This window comes from Scophthalmus maximus, chromosome 4 (assembly GCF_022379125.1).
Source record: "Scophthalmus maximus strain ysfricsl-2021 chromosome 4, ASM2237912v1, whole genome shotgun sequence".
NCBI classification, from domain to species: Eukaryota; Metazoa; Chordata; class Actinopteri; order Pleuronectiformes; family Scophthalmidae; genus Scophthalmus; species Scophthalmus maximus.
The window spans coordinates 8335105-8357910 of NC_061518.1; the positions used below are offsets into that span (position 1 = coordinate 8335105).

The window sequence follows — 22806 nt, forward strand, 5'->3', positions numbered from 1 at the left end:
GGGAAAAGCCTGCATGGAGCCACGACAATGCTAACTGCCAATCGGAGCTCAAAGAACTCTGTGAGAACTTGACCAACACAATACCTGCATGGCCCTGAGCCTGAGGTCTGAATGTTACGGCCTCTCACAGAGAAATACTATGTGTCACTGTACATCAAGGGAAATTCGATGAACTCAATTAAGATGTTGGGACTTATAAAGCAGTGAGACACACTCCTCTCTGTGCGTCTGTCTCTGTGAGGGTAGTAATTCAAAACACTGTCAATTAGAGATTAGTGCTGCTGGTTTATGGTCTTCCTGAGGAGAGGGTACGGTATATTTACACTGCATCTGATGACCGCGTTAATATGAGGGCTGGGAGCAAACGAATCTCCCTGGATTACAGATGGAATTAAAGATCATTTCCCCCAAGCCTTTGATGACAGAGCACACCAAACACACACATTCTCAAGTGGGAATGTAAAATGCAAACAGGCGTTGTTGCATGCGAGAAGAGTCTGACACCACAGCTGGTGTCAAAGAAGAGGGTTGATTTAACTAGGCTAACGGTTGACAGATTAAATGCTAAAAAGCGGTTATAAAAAGGAGGGCAGAGAATTACACATCTGCCCGTCAGGAGTGGGGACATGACTAGCTGTCTCCCAGTTTGTATGCCTGCCTCACTGTCTGTCTGTTTCCTTTAACTGTATCACTGCCTGTCACAATACTCTGCATGGCAAAATGTCTTCCAGTGTGGCGGCCTTTCTGACAATCTGGCCTTGCAAGAACGGGCACTTCACATGCAATTATCCTTTTTAGAGGAAGAGATGCACAATAAAGAGACATTTACATGTCTGCCAAACAACGCCATATTTTTCAGATTCTAGCGAAAAGAAAAGAGACTCTGGGTGTGCATCAGAAAAACTGGGTGTGCCACATTTATCGTCAGATTAATGTGCACCACCTCTACAAATATATAGCAATAGGCCTACATATTACATAATTCTCCACAGAGTAGAAGTGATGCCAGGCTCAAACTTTAAAACCACAACTTAATAAAAAAAATACTAACTGGGTCAAGTGACGAAACAGCGACATTGGACGAAGTTATCTTAGTCTGTATTTTAAACAGCAACATATGTGGCGACGAGTGAAATATTAAAATGTAGTACAACAAGTAGAGAGGACTTGTAAGATTAGTAAACTGACTCAGTAAAGTCAGTTACACAACAATATCCATCTAAGCTGCTGACACTAAAAATCACCAGCCACCATAAGCTACTGGTCGTACCACACCGAACAGAATGAGTTGAAGTCCATGTTTTCAAAGTCGCAGCCTTGCTTTAACTCACAGTATTTGACTGTCTTGTCATTTGAGCAGAAAGATGATTATTTCAACAGGCTTAACCCCTCACCCCGACCCTCTCTCTAAAGTTAAGAGGCCTTGTAAACTGCACCAGTACATCTCCACCCAGTCCTAACTTTCCAATGTACACTAGGACACAGAACTACTTAAAGTGTACATATAAATTATCACTCCCTGGGCCTGAGCTCTTAGTGTTGTGGAACAAAAAAAATTCTTGTGGAAGCTTCATCGAGAGCTGAATCAGATCTGGGCTCGAGAGCACCACATTCACACACACACACACACACACACTCAACATGCACACATGCAAGACGACTGAGTCCACAAATACCAACGTGGTCACGTAAGGCAATTCGACAATGGAAACCAATTTCTTATGCATTTTTTTTTTTGTTGTCAGGATATATTGGAAGGGGATCTTTTCCAAAAGGAGTAGCAGGTTCTGTTCACTTGTCTAAAGTAAGACATCCTGCCTGCCTGAGAGGAATTAGCGACCTGATTCCCTGGTATTCCGGGGCCGAAACTCCAAACCTGTGAATCAGAACCGCCTGCTTTACTGCAACCCGGGTTTCTCAAAACAAGGAAAATACTAAAGTGTCTGTGTGTGTGTGTGTGTGTGTGTGTGTGTGCTTGTGTGTGTGTGAGTTAGTGAATGGGAGGGGGTTTTGAATCACATACAGACAACCATGTATATTTACTGCTGCTGATCGTGTGTCTGACTCACTTCGATGACCGAGACGAGGGCCGATAAAGATCACTGCCCACGCTCATGCCTTCAAGCCCTAATTTCTAAGTGGCCTAATAAATCAGACTTCACTTGGCTGGACGAGAAGCGATTCCAAGCTAGCGAAGGACTCTCTATCAGCCGCATGGACCTTGTATTTATGCTTTCTGGAGCCGTTGCAGGTGATGACGAGCCGCGGAGTTCTTCCAACCATCACGTAATGTTTAACTGACCATAATGAAAATGCAACAAAGGAATAAACAGAGGTGCAATGTGATGCTCATATCTGACGGAATGATTGTGATCTCATTGCTGCTGCTGCTGCTCTTGTTGCTGATGGTGCGTGCGTGCGTGCGCGCGCGTGTGTGTTTCTCATCAAGTCAGACAGGAGCTCCTGAATGAGGGTGAGTAATGTCAGAGCTGCTGCTGGTTAGACATTCTCCCCGCAACCTCTCATTTCTCACCTCTCTTTTCAGTTTGCCTGCGCTGCCACACGCACGCACTCTCCTTCACCACGTAGCTGCTCTCTACTCCCTCCTTTCACTCCCGTCCACGTCCCTCCACTGACAGGATCTTTTTTTTATGGGTTGGAATGCTTGTGCTTGTGTGTGTGTGCGTGTGTTTGTTTCGTTCACCTGTGCAGCCGGTCGTTCCCTTGCGCACAGAGTATCCCAGGTCGCAGTGACAGATGAAGGATCCCTTAGTGTTCTCACAGTTCCCACTCAGGCAGATGTTTGGGTTCAGCTCACACTCGTCAACATCTAGACAGGGAGGGAAGAGACGAGTGAAATAGAGATGGAGCAAGAATGTTAATGTGCTAAACACGACTACACGGAAGGAAAGCTTATGACAAAGAATACAACTGAATTAGATCATGTGTTTTGCCTGACAAAAGGGTTATATATAAAGGTGACTCACAAAAGAATAACATCATGACCTATACTGAGGCTTTAAAAGGTGTTTGCCTTTAATAAATAAGGCGATAAAAGATCATGTGTTCGTGCAGAGACATTCAGAATGCCTTGCATCATTGGCGACAGGTTTTGGTTGTCTCCCTCAGTGGAACCAGACATCTAAATGTCACGTAGTCCTCCCTGCTTAAGCAAACTAACACAATGTTCACTTTCTTATAAATCAACAACAGCAACATGACTCTCCCGGCTCTCTCATAAACAGACTCAGGGAGTCATTAAGTGTTATTCTCATGACTCATATCTTGGATAACCATTAACATGATCATCACGCTGTTTCAGTAACTCCCAGAGAACCCCCTGGATTCAATAAGCACAGCGCCGCAGCGAGCGTAGCCGCAGCGAGCGTAGCCGCAGCGTCTTATTTGGGGTATGAAGAGGTGCATCCTTTTACCCAGGCAGGTCTTCATATCCTCAGACGACATGAAGCCATCATAGCACAGACACTGGTACGTCCCCGGGGTGTTTGTACACTGGCCTCCATCGCAGATATCTGGGCTCTCCTCACACTCATCAATATCTGAAGATTGAGGACACCGAGGCAGAAAGGCAAAATGGGAGCAGCATTAGTAGAGACGACAGGAAAAAAGACATTGTTAAATCTAATATACCTGGCTTTAAAGTTAAGGAATTATTGTGTTCACCATACGTTTTTTGAAAGGGTCCCAAACCTGAACCGTACAGAAAAATCATGGTCTCTCGTTTTTTTTAGTTTTTTTTTTATTCATATTCAATGACTGGGGTCAATTGAGGACAGAGCTTGCAAAATGAAGTGAACATTGTGCTAAGCAATGACAAGGTAGTTCTTCTTTTGCACAAATCATCCTCGATCTCTGTCTGTGTTCTTTATGGCAATTCAAGGAATAAGAGTCGACCAATGAACAACACAGGAAGCCGCTGTTGTTCGCTAAAATCCTCTCGGCCAGAAATACTGTTAAACTGACTGCTATGTTAATCAAAAAGCACCATCTTTTCTTTTGTTATCTCGTAATATTTAGAAGCTCATGACGAATGGACAGTCTTCAGGACAGTTTTGTTTTTTCTCCCTGTGGATCAGCGTATGTTGGCTTTGAATAAACGCCATTCAAATTACAGGAGTGTCTCTCTACTAAACACAGGCCTAGAAGTATTTACTTCCATATGTGTAATTTACAGAAAAACCTAAACTGTACCACTCATCACTGAAAGAGAGTTTGCTTTAGTCACCACATCTTGGCAAATAAGACAAAAATAATAATGTTTTTTTGGACAACAATATAAAGAGACACTCACCAGTGCAGCTTCTTTGGTCGGGCATCAGGGCGTAGCCACTGTGGCAGCTGCACTCGTAACTGCCCTCGGAGTTGGTGCAGAAAGTCTCGCAGCCGCCGTTCTCAATGGTGCACTCATCGATGTCTGACGGGCAAAAAAGAGACACGACCTGTCACATACCAGTGGCATGAAATTTCAACTGCACATTATGTTCCAGTGAAGAAATGAGTTGTCCAGCACCTACCGACACACTCCAGCCTGCTCTCCGTAGACTTGTAGCCCGTGTCGCAGGTGCACTGGTAGCGGCCAATCATGTTGACACACTGGCCGTTCCTGCACAGCCGGTCGCTCAGCTCGCATTCGTTGATATCTGTGATAGGACGGAGCCATCGTCAATGAGGGGAAGCTCACACGGTCAACACTGTCACTCAACCACGAGCAATGTCTGCACGATGGTTGGACTTGACATGCAAGTCAGGACGGGGTAACTGGAATAAGTCACATGATCCTGAACGTCAATTACTTCATCAATTATCCTGTTGATATGTTAAAAAAAACAACAAAAAACCCCCATTAAAAATCCTTGTTTCGTCAGCCAAACCTCATTGATATTCAACTTTTTGTAATTTTTGGTGTAATTAAATGACCAATAATTCCCGCTCTAAACACAAACTTAATTACACCATCGGTGCTCTTGCATTTACTCGTTAATTAACACCATTGTGAGACCGGTCAATTACAGTGAAGACCATTTATCAAGTGCAAACTGTGACGGATGTTTGCCGATGGATTCCGAACCTAATGTTAATGAATAGGACAATTTTCCAACAAGGAATCTGACATCATTAAACACGTTGCATTTCCCTCATCTGTATGAAATTTGCTATGTAACTAAAGTGAGTTATCATTATTTTCATCTTAACACTTCAGCAGAGATAATGAAGACCAACGTCTCAGAAGGGATGAGGTAGGCATTTCCCAGTAATGCCTTAATTGTTTTTTTATTAGTTTGGGTGGTAATACAAAAAAAATAGATGAGCTTATGGGGCAGTGAGTGTTACATCATGTAGTGAAACCTCAACACACTGCATTAGGTCATCAGAAGGACACCCAGTGAATGATGCATTTCCAACTCACTGCTGCAGTATAAGCTAAACATGGGAGTTGTGCAACCATAGAGAACACTCAAATAGTCGGGCCGGTTTCCTGTTCTTGTAGAAAGAGTTGCCAACACCACTTGTCATGTCAATTTGGTGCTGAAGTAACCAACATGTGAATGAATGAACTAAACTCAACAATGGAGCCCGACCGATATGGACTTTTGGGGGCCGATCGGATTATGGCAAAGAAATGTGACTGAGGCTTGATGTTTTACAGTTTGACCATAAACTTCATTATAAATAAAAAGAGTATTTAAGTAAAATATAAACATGGATGCAACATCTTTTCTGCATTGTTTACTCCATAGAATAAAAGTTTTTATATCGGCAAACATACGCCGTTACCGATGTCTATTAAAGGCTCATATTGGCCAATATTAACGGCCAACCAATATATCGGTCATCAACATGTATCAGCCACGAACTGCCTATATTTACACACATCGATGTGGCCAACTTTTCAATCATCCAATGAGAACTGGACACATACTATAAAGGCTGCATTGTCAAAACAGAAGAAATAAAAGAAATAAGGACAGTACCAAACACTAAAATGAATATTATAAAGACCAAACATGATATACCCCACACATAGACCTAACTTCAACACTCCCACACCCACACAGAGCCTCCAAAGCCCACTTGTCATTCAAACTGTCAGACAACATCCCCATTCACACTTTTTTTTCCCAGCCCCACCTTAATTTCTCAGAAAAAACACATTCTCTCATACAGATTCGTCAAAGAAGGGAGAAAAGCAAGACGTGTACAGGGGAGTCTCATAACTCACCGAGGCAGGCCGACCCATCAGGAGCGATCTCGTGTCCGTCAGGACACAAGCATTGGAAGCTGCCCTCCGTGTTTACACACTCGCCCCCGCGGCACAGCAGAGGGTTCCTCTCACACTCGTCGATGTCTGAGGGTGGAAGACCACACAACCATGTCAAATACAATACACACACAGACACACGTGGAGGAATGTGGTGTTGGGGTTCAGTCAAAGTTGTACCAATGGCTTCAAATATTTGTCTCACCATGTCGCCCACTGGATCGATAAATTCAGAACTACGTTTTCAGTTGGTACATTTGCGTATGAAAATGTGTTAAACTTTGACCCGCAAATTAGCGAGACTCCAGTTTAAGAGAGACTGTAGGACGTCCTGATTCAGGAAGTACTTGAAGTGAAAGAATAGGGGCGGCAGGTCCATGGCTGGCAGTTTAAAATGTATATTGACGGTAACAAAAAATGATTGAGTTTGGTAAAAAGCTGCATACATTTTTACTTGTTAGTTATTTTTGTTAGCCTTCTAGCCTAGTCAGTACCAACAGCTTATGATTGATACCCTGCCCACATTATTTCCAGCCAAGGATCCTTTTTTTTTATTTTTAGCCATTGCATGCAAGTAAAATTAGTCTTTGCCAATTTTCGTCAAATGGCGGCTTTGGGCCAACAAAAGTATTGAGGCTCTCCATTTTGTGTGTACGATTTTCCCCAAGATTTTAATCAAGCGGCGTCGGAGGCAAACCACAACAGAAATAGAGCATTAAGTATTTTCACAGATGGCAGAACATTATTACTCGTAGCCGCGCATAAAAACAGAGACAAAAACAGTTCGCTGGGCACTTGATTACGTGTCCCTCACATGCAAGTCACGTATCTAATAACGAACAATTATCTTTAAGACTTCACGGGGCAGTTTTGCAAAGTGATTGTGACAACAGTTGGGCTGCACAGGCTAGGCCCTCTCAACACCCCACATGGGTTTTTAAATAAAGTCAGTTTAACACACACACACACACACTCTCACATATACACAACAGTACACAGGCTGGAAATTTCGGATTACATCAGCCGTCTAAACAGCGAGTCTTCCAGGGCTGGCATGTGAACCCAAGCACCTCATCCAGAGCTTATGGCCCAAGCGGGAGCGTGGAGGAGATGGCTGGGTTGTGACTGGGACGAGGGTTGCGGTGCAGGCCCTCCCAAAACTTGGAGACCTTTATTGGTTGGCAAAGCCGCGCGCTCGCAGATACTTTAACGGTGTGTGAGAGAGGGAGATCAAGTTTCCCACTCACATCCTCAGACTAAATTATTTCACGTGAAAGTGCTGTGTCCGCATCTAACTGGACCCGATCGCGTCAAGCCGAAGAGGCGATAAGCTGTGTGCATTGTAGGGATGAAACGGCAAATGGTAAACCTTGGTAAAATTCCCGGGAGTTAGTAGTACCGTTTCAATTTCTAATTACCGTTAAAACCGGGGTTGATGCCAGTTGTGATTCAGTTGAATCGAGCAACGTGGATTTGTCATGTGTTGCAAAAACATGGTGGAAGAACCAGAAGGCAGTGACAGATGTACTGACAAAATGAATTGTCCAGCGTAACTATGTGACATAATTTGTAATTTGGCTGAAGTTCAGCAAATTGTTGAACTCATACAAAGTATTTAGTCAATGAGCCTGCTCTGCTCTCAGGGGGAGCTGAACACCGGAAAACGCTGCTATTAAGAAATATCGCGATGATACTGTTAACCGCGATAATATAGTTCACTACAATCGTGATTTGAAATTTTCAAATAGTTCAACTCAAGTGTATTCATTTTTATCGTGTGCCGGCGTGGGTGTGTGGGTGTGAGGATTCGTCACCTACCCATGCAGTTTTTCATCATCATGAAGCCACTCTCATAACCCTCAAAGCACTCGCATTCGAAATCTCCTGGTGTGTTGATACAGCTGCCCTGCCCACACAGGTCTGGAGAGATGCGGCACTCGTCGATGTCTACAGGAAAAGAGCAGAGTGGAGCGTCCCCATAAAAACAGTACTAACACCCATGCATGCTGTGAAAAACATTTTTAAAACAGAGAGAGATGTGAAATGTTAAAATGCAATGCTTTTCAAATTCAGAAACAAAGTGAGGTAACACAGAAGTGATGAACAGAGAAGATCAGACCCTAACCCTATTTAACATATGGTAAAAACCTGTTTTTTTTTTTAAAAGACTACAATATACATTTAAGGGGTGAATTAAGGTCTTTGAGCATATTCCGCCAAAGTTTAAATCTCAAAGACTGTTCCCTTTTGATCTTAATCCACATTTTGAAGACAAAGAGTGGGACATCACTCATTCGGGGTTAAAAGGTCCCTGGTATCATTTACTTACAAGGAGCCTATAAATTATTTCGGAATAAAGTAATGGCACTGCAATTTTAAACCTTAAATGATTGTGTGCACATTTCAACAGAGCAGTAATGTAGCTAACCAGACGACAGGGACCAGCTCCAACAAGTCCAAAGCAGCCAGATTCCCATTAGAGTGAATGAAGTTTGTGAATGTAGGCGATGGATTTACACCACTTTACTGTAATTAGTGTTGGCAGAGGGATTCAGAAAAGGGGGACCGATGGAAAATGGCTATACTTGTTGAGATAAAATGCAATTGCTGCAATGTTGTTGTAGATGATGCTGAGCAAACGCTCCAACCAAACAAAATAGAAGCTGGAGATGTTTCGATTTTACTGGCAATACATGAACTGCAAATTCAAAATGTAATCTTTGTTGTATTGTACATTTGATCAACTGTTGTCTGCTATACTGTGGGCTGCGTCAAATTATTATATTCATTCATCAGTCAACAACTTTTCAATCAATCAATTCATTGTTTAGTCTATGAAATGTTTGCCAATCGCAAAATGAATCCACAATTTCCACAAAATATTCTCAAATTGTGCTTAAATTGCCCCAAATTTAGAGCGATTCAGTTTTCAACAACTCTCAATTTGTTTTTGATCAATTTCTTTGCACCGACTAATTGACATAAAGATGGTTTGACCGATTCGTTCAGTGCGACTCACCGGTACAGTTCCGCTCATCGGAGTCCAGGGCGTAGCCGTTGTCGCAGCGACAGCGGAAGCTGCCGATGGTGTTTCTGCACCGCCCATTCGAGCACAGGGTGTTTATCATCCTGCATTCATTTATATCTGAGGTAAAGAGCAGAGGGAGGAAGACAGGTGAGAGACCGTTTGGTGAAACATCCCAAGCGGTCAATGATGTCTGTGGACAGCGAGATACCTTTCAGGAAGGGTCTGCCGTTGATGAAGTCACCCCTGTGTGAGAAGCCCGGGCCCCGGGGGCAGAGCTGGGAATATTCCGGAGCTCCCTTTTCCGGACACTCGTCACATTCGGGGCCCCAGGCCACGCCGACTGAGCAGCAGCAGGCATCCACCCGGTGCTTCCCTGGGATAGGAGCCCCACAGCGCTCGTCCTCGTGGGTGAGGTAACACTGCTCAGTACGCAGGTCTGGAAAAATCACAGACATACACACACACACACACACACACACACACACAAACAAATGGTAAACAGAAGGAAACGCTATCACACATAAACACCACATGTGGACTCACATACTGCACATAATACCCACCAATGCACATCCTGCCGCTGACGTCAACGGTCATTCCCGGGGGGCACTGGCAGAAAAACGAGCCTGCTGTGTTGATGCACTTGCCGTTGATGCACACTCCGGGAAACACTTGACATTCATCCACATCTGACAGCAGGCGACAAACAGAGCATCGTCAACGACAGGTCCAGTGTTTCACATTCCTCCAGTTAAAAAGAAGCGCGTGTGACTCTCCAGATCTAGGTGGCATCGAAGCGGACCTTACCTTCACAGACATTTCCTCGCACTCTAGCGAAGCCTTTACTACAGATTGGATCTGAATAAAGGAGGGCACACAACAGAATGTCGGTCATTGCAGATGTATATGGAAACATTAGCACGTGGTTCCTCTAAAGGTGCAACATGATGCATATCTATCTTCTCACCTTTTTCACATTTGGCACACGGGCTGTTCCAGGCCTCTCCCAGCGTGGAGCAGCAGTGAGACTTCAGTGTTGCCCCGTTGATGTTGACCTCACAGCGATTATTGACTATTTTCAGCCAGCAGGTGCTTTTAGTAGTCTCTGTTTTGTGAAAAAAAACAACTATACTTACTAGACATTTAGTTATATGAAATGAAATCATATGTGGGTCGAAACAGTTGTATATTTTATTTTAACAATTACAGGAATTCTGTAATTGATCATTAAATCTTACAATCTTAATAAGATTAAATGAATCTACATCACTTTTCTAAAATGAAGCACGAGTGCTGATTGGCTTACTAGTCAAGAAAGCACTTTCTCTGGACACCACTTGTTTAATCTCTCACTGGTTTTTTCCATGGTTTTTGTTACATTTTGCCAAGATTTTAAGAAGACAGGCCTGGTGCTTCTTTTTCAACCCACTTTTCTCACATTGTTTGATGTAGTTAATCCCTGACTTGCAGCAATGTTTTTTGTAATCATTTTTCTATTGAATAAGAAAGTACTTTGCCGGTTAAAGTTTCCTATTTTGGTAATTTGATTTAGTTCAAACAAAACAATGCTCCCTCACCGATGCACTCCAGCCCGGAGCTGTCCAGGGAACTGCCCGTTGTACACAAACACACAAAGGACCCTTGGCTGTTCTTGCAATCTCCGTTAACACAGGGGCTAGACTTGCACTCATTCACATCTGTGGGAGAGGAGAGAAAAAGCACAAGCGTTTGGCCTTTTGTGATCACTCTGACAGACACAGCACACGCGGTGCTGAAGTGACACTGTACTGCTCAACCGCATGAACGCGTGTCTGACCCTCGCAGACGTCCGTCTCCGAGTCGAAGCGGTATCCTTTGGGACACTGACAGGTGAAACTGCCTGGCGTGTTCCTGCACAGCCCGTTGTCACAGAGCAGTCGGTTCATCAGGCATTCATCAATATCTGAGGAGAAAACACACAAAGAGATGACTTCCCTGCCGTTTGATATTAACTTTATATTTACAATAGAGAGCAATTCACCCACCGACACAATTTTTGCCCGTCAGGTCGACCTCAAAACCCTCGTTGCAGGTGCATTTGTATGTCCTCAGCATGTTCTCACACACGCCGTTCTGGCAGATTTCCGGGTCGAGGGCACACTCGTTAATATCTGAGAAGGTAAAGAATAGCGTGTTGAACATCAGACTATAAAAACAACTGCCTTTAAGTCACATGTTCCCTGTTTGGTGTTTGCGCGCTCTGTGTTTTAATTCTAAAGAAACACACACAGGAGCTTGACGACGTCGTGGCCATTAATTACCTCTTCCGTCGCCGGTTATGCCAATGCTGTTGGGGCACAGTGCCAGGAACTCAGCTGCAACAGAGTGCACAAGCAGAACAGATGAGTTGATAAAAATGAGAAATCGTTTCTTTTTTTTAAAGAGAATATTGCATTTAGCAAAATCCAAAAGAAATCTCAAAGCAAGAAATTTATACCGTGCTATTATCCATTTCCATGCTTTCTCATTTAGCCTACATGTAAATAAAACCATCTCCTTAATGTGGTGCGGCTCTGGCGTCTGTTGATACAGAAACTTTAATTGGCAGGACTAATGAGAAGTGACTGCATGAAGCGTGCACGCGTGTATGCGTGTGTTCTTGTGTGTTCTTGTGTGTGTGTGTGCGTGGAGGCTGTCAGTGTCTCCGAAATGAAGGGGCGTCTTAACCGTGACCATTATACTGAAATCCAATCTGGTATGTCAGAGAAGACTGAGCGTTTGATCTGATCATCCTGACTTTTACAGGTGTGCTTTGAATTTAACGCTGTGTTTGAGTGCGTGCGTGTGTGTGTGTTTGAGTGCGTGCGTGTGTGTGTGTGTGTGTGTGTGCGTGTGTGTGCGCGTGTGCGTGTGATATGTGTAAAGGGTGGAGTGATTGGAGTACCCATACCAGAGCTTTGTGGTGGGCAGGGCTGGCAGGGCTCCCCGTAGGCGTACTCCGTGCTGGCACAGCAGCACTCCGACTTTGTCACAGCTCCAAATAAAGGCCTAACACACTGTCCCCGCTTGTAGCCACCATAACACGAACTGCGCATATGCGTGTCTGTGTCAGACAAAACATGACAGACAGTCTATGAGAAACGCAGATGAGGCAAGAGATCTGGAAAGAGGCAAGAGCCAGACAGAAAGAGGGAAAGGGGAGAGGCGAGAGCCTGCAGCTCCAATAAACAACAAGACTGGCAAAACAAATGGTTGTTCTCTTTCCATAATATCCAGGGATTTGCGGCATTCTACCGCACTGATATCATCCCGATGAAAACTCACCCAGGCTGAATAACAGCATTTCAATGCTTCTCACACAATTCACGTCTTTCGGGGGGGAAATGTGGGAATGTTGAAAATAAAAGGCATAAACAGATCTGGATTCTGACTGCGAGTCCGGGGGATTGAAGCACGAGGCAGCAGGGAAACATTTATCACTGTTGATCAACAACAGCTCATGAATGATAGTGAGCGTGTGGTTGCAACAGGATGGTATTCGCTAAAGTTTAATACGACATAATTATTCTACGCCTCATCAAGTTTTGCTTATTTCATCACAGAACTAAAGGAATATTTTGTTGTTGTGGTTGTTCTGTTGAGAATATCTGAGATTAAAAGTATGCCCACTCAGACAGGCACACGGAGACCATCCATTGTGAGGATTCACTGGAAACCTGAGCGTATTTGTAGTAAACTGCTGGAATTACCGATTCTTTATTAACGCAGTCAATGACCGACATGGTAGAAAATACTCAAAGTAAATCTGTATCATCTCTGTGCAACGGTGGAACACTGACAGAGAATCTGCAGTCAGACTGAAACAGAGGGACACCATGTCAGATACAAAACAAAAGGAAGTCTGTGTTGCCTTCAGCAACTCCTGAAGCAAAGGTACACTAGGGTATCTACCCTCACCTAAAGAGTTGTGTTGTGTCTGTGCTGAGATTGGTGTGAGATTTCTGTATGCCACGTTAACCAAAACAAACACGGGAACCATTCCTGGAAACAAAACTAAAGCTCCATTTACTCACCGACACAGACCCGTCCGTCCAGGCCCACCGCCATCCCAGCCATACACTCACAGCGGAAAGATCCCTCCGTGTTGAGGCAGCGGCCATTCATACACATGCCTGGAGTCTCGCACTCGTCAATGTCTAGAAACAGATGCAGCAAAATGATTTCTTCATACATTTCTCTTCACAAAACAACTCGTAATAGTCTAGGATCTATTAAAAGAAACCAATATCCTGTTCAAGCAGCGGATAATAAAGTCCTCGGGCATCTGATTCATTAAAAATGCTGCCATTACTGCTGCACAGTTTAAATTTTTATGACTTCAACTAAGAAAACATTCTTTTCCTTTCCCTTAATCCCATCAGTGTATTATAATGATTATCATAATGAGCGTAAACAGTGATATGGTATGCACGCATAACTGTGTGTGTGTGTGTGTGTGTGTGTGTGTGTGTGTGTGTGTGTGCGTGCGTGCGTGTCGGGGGACAAGCAGACTGTAGATGGAGTCAATGAGGTCCCAGGGCCCCTCAGACTACACATCTCATTAATGAGTGCATACATCAGCACACGTCACCCACACCCGACTCTCTTATTTATTTATTCTGCAAAGACTGAACCAGGTCAGTGTCTCTGAGATCAAACGTCTGTATCCGAAGCCACGGAGAGAAAAATCAGTGTGGGTTACACACTGAAAAGACTGTGCGAAGATTTATGGTACCACACTCCTTTTCTTTTAACATTATATCAATGCGATCTCTGTTTGATGTTGCCTTTAAGGTTCCACACTGATAGCATCATATACAACAAAATGGTTGATCAATTGCTCTGTGATTCACAAGTCTTTGTGTCCAAAAATCAAAACCGACGCCAATGGCAACACGTGTTGTCAATTTAAGTCTCTTTTCTGTTCGCAACGAACTAGTTTAGGAAAGACTGTCTGCAAGAATCTGAAAAATAGGCGGGCCCCAAATATTCACACGTCCAGCTGGCCTGCCAGGATGCGAAGGGATTTTTCCAAGGCTTTTAGGGGGATTTTTGCCTTGTGTGCAAAGACTCACATAACAGAACCACTAACATGCCAGAGAGGTAGCCACCTTCACAGTTAGCTGAAAATGCAGGTGAAAAGAACTGACATGAAATATATATATATATATATATATGTATACTGCGGATGTACGGCAGCCAGGTAACATGAGAATGTAGTGATCTTACAGTGTGCGAGCTTTGCGACTAACCCACCTACACACATGCGTCCACTGGAGTCGAGGAGGAATCCAGGTTTACAGATGCATTTGAAGCTGCCGTCCTCATTGATGCACAGTCCATTGAGACACATGTTCCTGATCAGACACTCGTCCTGGTCTGCGGAGGAACAAGAACAGATCGTTAGATTCCCAGCGTTGCACTGCATCAAGGAAAGATGGGCACTGTTGGTTAACAACAGGATTCGTGCATTATCACAGTCAATATGTCATGAAGCTCGCTTTCTCATACAGAAGTTCTTTTGTTGCTGTTGTCCAATGCAGTGGCAAACAAAACCCCATTAGTACTAATTACAAACTATTTTCTACGCCCACCGTGGTACATTCAAGGACATAGGACTTGAAAAGTGATAGCTCAATGTCAAATCATTTACATTTGCCAGTTATGTATGCTGCCAGAGAACCAATTCTCTATCACAGCAATACTAAGCCAAGATAAGGATCTGAAATTGTTGGACTAAAAATATTGCCTTTTGAGCAGCCAACTCGATAAAACTAGCTCTCCGAGGAACAGGCGGATTTTCTACTGACACTCCGTGCCTAAAACTTCATTCATGTGTCAGTAATATAACCTGACAGGAAAAATTATGAGGACCAGGGTCTGCTGAATCAGAACTACATTGTACAATGTGTTGTGTGACCTCTTTGGAAATCCAAAGTGTGCATAGCAGTCCCAAAAGGACGCCATGGACGGCAGGGTGAAAGGTCAGCCGTCATGGAAAGGGGATTTCTGTTCATATGAGAAGTGACAGAAACTGTTGTGTCAAGGATGAAAAAACGAGAACGAGAGAGTAAGTAGGCAAGTATTTCTAATCAAGGTTTGCTGTGATTGACTACCTCTCTTAAACAAGTTCTGTTCTCCAGACTTCATAGCAACTAAAATGAATGGAAACAAAAGGGTGCGTGAAAGGTAAGAAGGTACTTAAAACAAGAAGTCCTTTGTTGATTGGTTTTTGGTGATATCAATGCACATCCAACATTGGTTTTAAATCACCACCTCCAACAATGTTAAACATTAACATTACTCATATTGTGGTAATTACAGAGAACAACACTTCCAATATGTCCGTACAACATCAATACAGATGCCACAAATGGACAAACCTTGACAGTTCTTGCCATCTGATGTAATTTCAAATCCAGCATTGCAGACGCAGTGGAAGCTGCCCTCAGTGTTCACACAGCGGCCATTGTTGCAGATACGACCGTTGGCCACACACTCGTCCAGATCTGGCAGAAACAAACCGATAGCACAGGTAAAAAACAACGACATGCATCCTCGTAGAGTGTGCGCGTGCGTGCGTGTGTCAGACCTCGGCACTCCGTCCTGGTGGCTGTGGTCTGGAATCCAGCGGGACACTGACAGATGTAAGAGCCAGCCGTGTTCACACATTCCCCATGTGCACATGGGCTTCTCTCACATTCATCGTCATCTGGAGGGCAAACTTGGAGCTCAAAAACCTTCTCTGCCTTCACGTACCTTGACATTGGTATCAAGCAAATTCTTAGTCTGTCTAAACTTACCGATGCACTCTGACCTTCCATCCACCCTGTACCCCATGTTGCACTCACAGCGATACCCGATTACCGGCATGGGGATGCACCTGCCGTTCAGGCACAGGTTGCGGTAGGCCTGGCACATGTTGGTGATATTCTGGGTTTGGATAATAACAGGACCTGATGAAAAACATTCACACAAACATGTCATCAGTAAATGATAAAACCATATAATCAAAAATCCCCAGCGTCTGTCGTCGCTCCTTCATTCTGCACAATGCTGCTGACCATAGGACGTTTAGTTTGACATCTTAATTTGTAACATCTAACATGTACACACAGTAGTACAAGCTGAGCAGTATTAGAAATGTAACATATCACCTGCCCGGAAAAGCAAAACGCCATTTATCAGGCCTGTAGTTTTGTGGTGCCAGACGTTTGCACTGCACTAAGATTAAGCAAAACTTTCTATTATTCTCACGTTAAGAGGTTCAAAAATACTGAGTTGTTTGAATTTCTTCTTTCTATTAAGCCTCAACTCTTTGCACATATTTATCTATTGAAGCAAATATATACAAATGTTTTCTTTAAGATCGGACATTGTGTGAACATATTCTCTTATTATCTTTGCAACAAGACCCAAACGAAGCAAGCGGTACCGTGTCATTGCACAATTCAAATATCAGTCAAAGTTTTCCATCATGAACATGCAGCTTGTTGCATGAAGTGTTATTGTGATGTGTGGGTTGTTATTGTTGTTGCTCAAAACTGGGATTTTGAACATGGCTAAACAAGATCATTGGGAGGTGGAGCATTGTACATCCACTGACTCGGACCAGAAGGTAGGAGTTATAAGCTATTGTAGCACTCACTGACTTTGAATACAGAGAGTACAGTAGGAACATACCTGGAGCAGGCTTTATAGGTAATTGTCCTGGAAATTGCCCTGGGTATTGTCCCGGGAACTGTCCTGGGTATTGTCCTGGGTATTGTCCCGGAATTTGCCCAGGGATCTGGCCTGGAACCTGGATGGGTATTTGACCAGGCACGTGTCCAGGAGTCTGACCAGGATATTGAACTGGGTAGATGCCGGGTAGGTCAGGGACACGACCAGGTATTGGGACTCCACCATTCCCATCGGGTGTCTGGAAACACAGTTTCTGGTACTCTTCTAAAATGAGAACATGTGGACAACAACGGAGGGTTTAAGCCTGTGTTGAGAGACAGTCGAGGCCATGTGATGGTGAGGGACCCCACCTGTTGCACGAATGGGGCACATTTCAGGCGTGGACCCATCAGACCAGCAGCGTCCACTATCGCAGCAGCACTGCATCTTGGTCAACAGCTGCGAGTTTTGGTTGGCACAGCGCCCGTTCAGCAGACTAGCGTAGCAGTACCCACCACGAGCATCTGTGGGAAACAACAGGACATGCAGCTCGCCATGCTGTATGGAACACGGTATGTGTTGTCTGCTCGGTGAGCACACTGGCAACACTACAATCACAAGGTCACCGTTGCTTCAGATTTTCCATCATTTGGTGAACGGAAGCCATTTCCAAGTCATCACTTCCTATCCGTTGAGAACCGTTCCTACATCCTGCAGTTTCTGGCACTGTGCGTCAGCATGACTAATACTCAGGTTCCCTATTAACATTAATATATCATGTCTTGTTGCACACCCAGCCCTTACCGGCGTATTTCACATGGAGAAACTGACATGCAAGTTCGACAAGATGTCAGGAGAAACAGATGGCCCCTTTAAGGGGTCGAAGTCGATGGTGAGCCTGAGTGTTGCTGCATGGGAAACCGACTAAAATGTTTGGCGCAACAGTTTTCTGGAGCAAACGACTCAGACATTCCTTCCTCACAAACATCCTCTCCTGCGGGGGTAATGATGTGAGCGTGCGTTTGCATACATTTGTGTGCGAAGACTTGTGTGTACGCTTGAACACATGTGTGCGTATGTGCGTGTACATCTAATGAACTATGCTGACCAAAATTTCTCCCTGGTCTGTTTTGGGTCAAACTGAACTGAACTGTGTGTGTGTGTGTGTGTGCGCGTGCGTGCGTGTGTGTGTGTGTGTGCGTGCGTGTGTGTGTGCGTGCGTGTGTGTGTGTGTGTGTGAGTGTCTGTGTGTGTCTGTGAGCCTGCGCGTGCTCGTGTGTGAATATAAACTGTTTCAAACCTCCCAGGATGTGGACTGCTCAGCGACACACACGCACACACGCTGTTTACACAAACTGGCAGGCGGAACCAGCCATGATCTAAAAAATCAGTGTCACCTGAGCACAAGAAGAGTTTACTTCTCTCAGCATGGCCCCTCCTCAGTCTGAAGAGAGTTTATCCCATTGTTGTGGAACGAGAAACAAGCAAGTGACTACTGACCTAAATTCTACCAGCTGGAATGTTGGACAGATTTCAGTTCGCTCCGCTCTCAGTGCCAGCCGTGAAGGGAGAAGAACCAAAATGGGGTGGAAAAAGGAAACTGCCTTTTCTCCGATTTGACCTATCCCAGTAACAATGAACCGAGGAAAACACAACGCAGTAGATATTCCCTCGGAGAGGCGTGGCACCGAGGAGGACAGAGAGGACTCACCTATACACCTGGATCCGTCCAGAGAGGTCTGATACCCCTGGGGACACTTGCAGAAGTAGCTACCGACAGTATTGGAGCATTCACCCAGACCGCAGAGACCTGGAATGTTCGAACACTCGTCCAGATCTGAGGGGAGGAGAGGTACGTGTCGATGAAAGTGAACAAACTAAGAAATCATTTGAAGAGTGGCTTCGAGGGTGACTGGAGCACACGTTGGCCATCACAATGGAAATAAAGCATTGTCACGGGAAACCGAATCCAGGGGCCTCTCTCCCGTTAACCACGTCGCGCACGTCATCGTGCGAAAAAGTCAAAAGAAAAAGAAAAATACAAATCTGTCAAGAAATACTCTGTGACTTAGAACTGTTTCAAACATCTTTTACACAGTCCAGAAGTTTTCCGGCAATTATTTCTGGGCATAAAATAGTGCATATTTTTACTCTGCATCAGAGTGCCACAAAAACCCGGCGCAGTCTGTTTCACCAGAGCTAAACTTGGTCTGGAAGTTGTCATAATCATGTCTTAATGAGACAATATTTCTCACAGACTAACTGTGAGTCTTTATTTCTGGAAAAAGTTCTGAGAAAAGTTCTGGGGGAGTTCATGCAAACGTTTTCAGCCAGAAACATTAAAAACCATTCAAAGTCCATCAGTGACCACAATTATAAAGCAAGATTATAATCTATCAATTCTGAGAGCCAGAGAGAAATTTATAATTGGGATCCCAAGTAGACACAGTCCTCTGTCTCTTGATTTGTTGTGCGTGGACGAGAAGCCGTTCTATCTTCTTCCAAAAGTTAAATAGTCTCACGTTGACACGAGTACAGAGAAAGAAAGAATTAAAACATTTCTTCGAGGGGCGTCACAATTAAGTGTTGTACAGAATTACTGGGGGAAAACCTGTGCGCTACTTTGGCTTTAATTGAACTGATTTCCAGGGAAGGGCAAAGTGGCTTATGTGTGGTCTTTCCCCACGCAGTAATAATCAAAATACCGCGACTGAGGTGAAGTTAACCACAGAGGTACAGATGTGGCTTTTGACTCTACTTTCACATTGTTAATCGGGACATTTCAAAATAAAGTTTTTAGTCCACTCTGTCATTCAGACATTTCACAGTTTCACTGGGATGTGCTTCGAGCTGGATTCTTACCTTCACATTTCTGTGTGACCTCGTGGAATTTGTGCCCAGCAGGGCATTTACATTCAAAGGATCCCACTGTGTTGATACAGTTTCCTCCGTGACAGATGCCCGGGATGGCCTGGCACTCATCCACATCTGTATATACAGAGCATACAATTGATACACACCCTTACACACACACACACGCACGCATGAACACAACGATTCCTTTAATGTAGAAAAGAGAAATGACACAGAGATGACAAAATAAACAGCGGAAAGTGGGCAACACACACGTGCGCGCGCACACACACACACACACACACACACACACACACACACAGACAGAGAAGAGAGACTAACATGAACACACAAATCTGGAACATGGATGTGCTTGGATTGAAATTGTGTCTGTTTTAACAATCTGGCACTGACTTTTCTGCGTTTACCAAGTGAGGAGGGAAAAGAGAAAGAGAGCGAGGATTGTATCGTGCAGGAGGACGAGAAATTGAGGCCATGTCGACTAAGGAAGAGATAGAAAGAGGGATGGGGGAAATACAGAAAGGATCTGTCAAACGCAGGGTTATAGTTGTTACTCTAATGGGAATGTTTCCTTGAACAGGAGGGACATGATGACAACATTAGAGAGTTGACCCCGAGCACTGGACTTGTCCATCAACCGAACTTTCCCAAAAAACGGAACCGAGACTTTGCGTTACATTAATGATTACATGAAATGCATTTAATGAATTTGACAGATTCAAACGTAGGTCTTGGCTCAAAAAACTTCCAGGAGGCTGTGACCTGACGCAGTCTGAGGGTACTTCAAGTTCCTATGGTCCCTGGCTCAGGTCCGCCTCCCCTGCAGAGGTTCCGATGTTGTTGGGTCTGGAGTCGGCGGGCAGAGGGCCGCCGACTCCAGACATGAGCTCTCCCACGTGGCACCGCCACTGACCCGTGTTACTGACTCTGACAGTCCCACCGCAGCGGGTGTCCCTGGGCATTCCATACACATGTGGGAGGCACTGCCACCCACCCCAATTTAACCCAATTAGAACTAATCCTCTGCAGAGCGGATGGTGGGTAGAGGCGAGGGGATGACAGAGGGAGAGCGGTGGAGGCAGATGATGAGGGAGAAGGAGTTAAAACAGCCAGAGGGAACAGACCCTGCAATGTACTCAAAGAAGGAGAGGGAGGGAGTGACAGAGACAGAAAGAAAGAGACAAAAACAACAACAGAAAAGAGACGGAGACACCGAGGAGCAGACTTTACCTTGGCACGCCCCGGTGCGGTGGTTTGGTATGAACCCTCTTCGGCAGGGGTGAGGCTGGGCTGGACACATCTCACAGGGGTGACCCCAAGCCCGTCCCACTGTGGCACAGCACAGAGTCTTTGTGCACACAATGCCCGTGAGCTGGCCTTGACACATCTGGTTATTCACAGAGGCAAAACACGGCCCAGTGCGGTAGTCTGCAGAGGCAAAGCGGGGATTATTTTGTGTGCAAACATTGCATTATTTCTTTTTTTCCCCGTACAAGACACATGCAAAAAGGCAAGGTTTTGGTTTCCACTTGAACACATACAGTGGACAGAAAGAGAAACTTAGACTTCTTAAGCAGTTCTTAAATTATGTTGGATTTAATAAAAAATACAAAACATTTAGATGTAAAATCCAAACTTGTGGCTCAGAGGACAGAGCAGGCACACATATACTTCGAGGTTTATGCCTCGACGCAGAGGTCCAGGGTTCGAATCCGACATGTGATCATTTCCTGCATGTCTTCTCCCCTCTGTCTCCCCTTTCTCACCTAGCTGTCCTGTCAAATTAAAGGTGGAAAAAGCCCCCCAAAATTATCTTATGAATGAATAAACACTCTCTGAGGGAAAAGCTGTCTGGTATCCGCAAACAGAAATGCTATGAAGTAAGAAAAGATTGTGATCTAACAATTCTGAAAGCCAGTCAGCAGTTTATGATTAGGATCCTCAGCATCACATCCACAACACACGTATCGTATGTGGTTAAAGTACTGCAGAGAGGACAGTAACACAAACTCTGTAAAGAATGCATTGTCTGGCATTTTAATCTGTCTGCCTCTCAGGTACAGTGTGTGTGTGTGTGTGTGTGTGTGTGTGTGTGCATGTGTGCGTGCGTGCGTGTGACACAGAGAAAAGCAGAGATACGGAAGAGGTCTGGAAAACCTTTTAAAGTTGCGTAGGCGGCTGTGTCGAGTAATAGACACGGGCTAAAGTAAGCAAGAAAATGAAAAATCTGTCTGGTTGCATGTATTTGATCGTCAGCTCCTTAGTTTGTAGTATTGTGGAGTGATAAACTAGTTTTCTAGTAATGTAGGGAATAGCTCCTCATCCCCACGACCCGCAGAGGCTGACAGTAGGTGATTTCCACACCAGCTGCAGCAGTCCAGAATTAAAACTGAATAGCTTCGAAATAAATATGAGCTGAAAGAGTGTGAAGAAATTCCCTCCATCGAGATTTTTAATCCCTCCTCGCCTTGAAACTGGTTCAAAGCTCATTTCCCTGATCCCGCTGCTTGCATGCATCTATCCCCTCACTTCGTCCTCCGCCCAAACGCCACTGCGTAGTTGCAAAGTCCCAGTGGATTTGACAAAAATCACTGGCTCTTATCAGGTGAACCACTGGGAGATGGTGAAACAGATATAGGGACGGAGAGAAAGCGAGCGGGGGGAAACTCATCCCTCCCAAAAGAATCTGGCCACGATCCAAAGGCAAAAATCATTTCCACATTTCACGGCAGACAACAGACAGCGAGAGGAAAGAGGGAGACTAGTTCCAACAGTGCAGTCGTTTAAAACAAACGAGACATTGTGCGTTTCCCGTGTGGACCGGGGCCCGGCCCAAACCCGTCACGTGCACCACAGCCTCCACGGTCGCTCTGTCTCCAGCGCTGTGAGAAACAGAACTGGGTCATCTCTCCTTCTCTTTCCCTCTCCCTCCTGCTCCGGCTCC

The 22806-nt window shown here is 44.7% G+C and overlaps 1 protein-coding gene across 2 annotated transcripts in view; it reads right to left on the reverse strand.

Moving 5' to 3' along the window:
• Nucleotides 1–22806, reverse strand: part of fbn1 (fibrillin 1) — a 58262-nt gene that overhangs the window by 25203 nt on the left and 10253 nt on the right. For both annotated transcript variants that reach the window (XM_047331546.1, XM_035628278.2), the window contains 26 exons: nucleotides 21093–21290; nucleotides 19851–19976; nucleotides 18700–18825; nucleotides 17360–17512; nucleotides 17010–17273; nucleotides 16130–16282; nucleotides 15919–16038; nucleotides 15710–15835; nucleotides 14583–14705; nucleotides 13361–13483; nucleotides 12238–12390; nucleotides 11609–11662; nucleotides 11333–11458; nucleotides 11125–11250; nucleotides 10886–11005; nucleotides 10276–10413; nucleotides 10116–10166; nucleotides 9872–9997; nucleotides 9517–9744; nucleotides 9300–9425; nucleotides 8099–8227; nucleotides 6242–6367; nucleotides 4536–4661; nucleotides 4313–4435; nucleotides 3435–3560; nucleotides 2705–2830 (listed from right to left, as the gene is read on the reverse strand). In XM_047331546.1, the coding sequence (XP_047187502.1) occupies nucleotides 2705–2830; nucleotides 3435–3560; nucleotides 4313–4435; nucleotides 4536–4661; nucleotides 6242–6367; nucleotides 8099–8227; nucleotides 9300–9425; nucleotides 9517–9744; nucleotides 9872–9997; nucleotides 10116–10166; nucleotides 10276–10413; nucleotides 10886–11005; nucleotides 11125–11250; nucleotides 11333–11458; nucleotides 11609–11662; nucleotides 12238–12390; nucleotides 13361–13483; nucleotides 14583–14705; nucleotides 15710–15835; nucleotides 15919–16038; nucleotides 16130–16282; nucleotides 17010–17273; nucleotides 17360–17512; nucleotides 18700–18825; nucleotides 19851–19976; nucleotides 21093–21290 (3516 nt within the window). The remainder of the gene's footprint in view (nucleotides 1–2704; nucleotides 2831–3434; nucleotides 3561–4312; nucleotides 4436–4535; nucleotides 4662–6241; nucleotides 6368–8098; nucleotides 8228–9299; nucleotides 9426–9516; nucleotides 9745–9871; nucleotides 9998–10115; nucleotides 10167–10275; nucleotides 10414–10885; nucleotides 11006–11124; nucleotides 11251–11332; nucleotides 11459–11608; nucleotides 11663–12237; nucleotides 12391–13360; nucleotides 13484–14582; nucleotides 14706–15709; nucleotides 15836–15918; nucleotides 16039–16129; nucleotides 16283–17009; nucleotides 17274–17359; nucleotides 17513–18699; nucleotides 18826–19850; nucleotides 19977–21092; nucleotides 21291–22806) is intronic.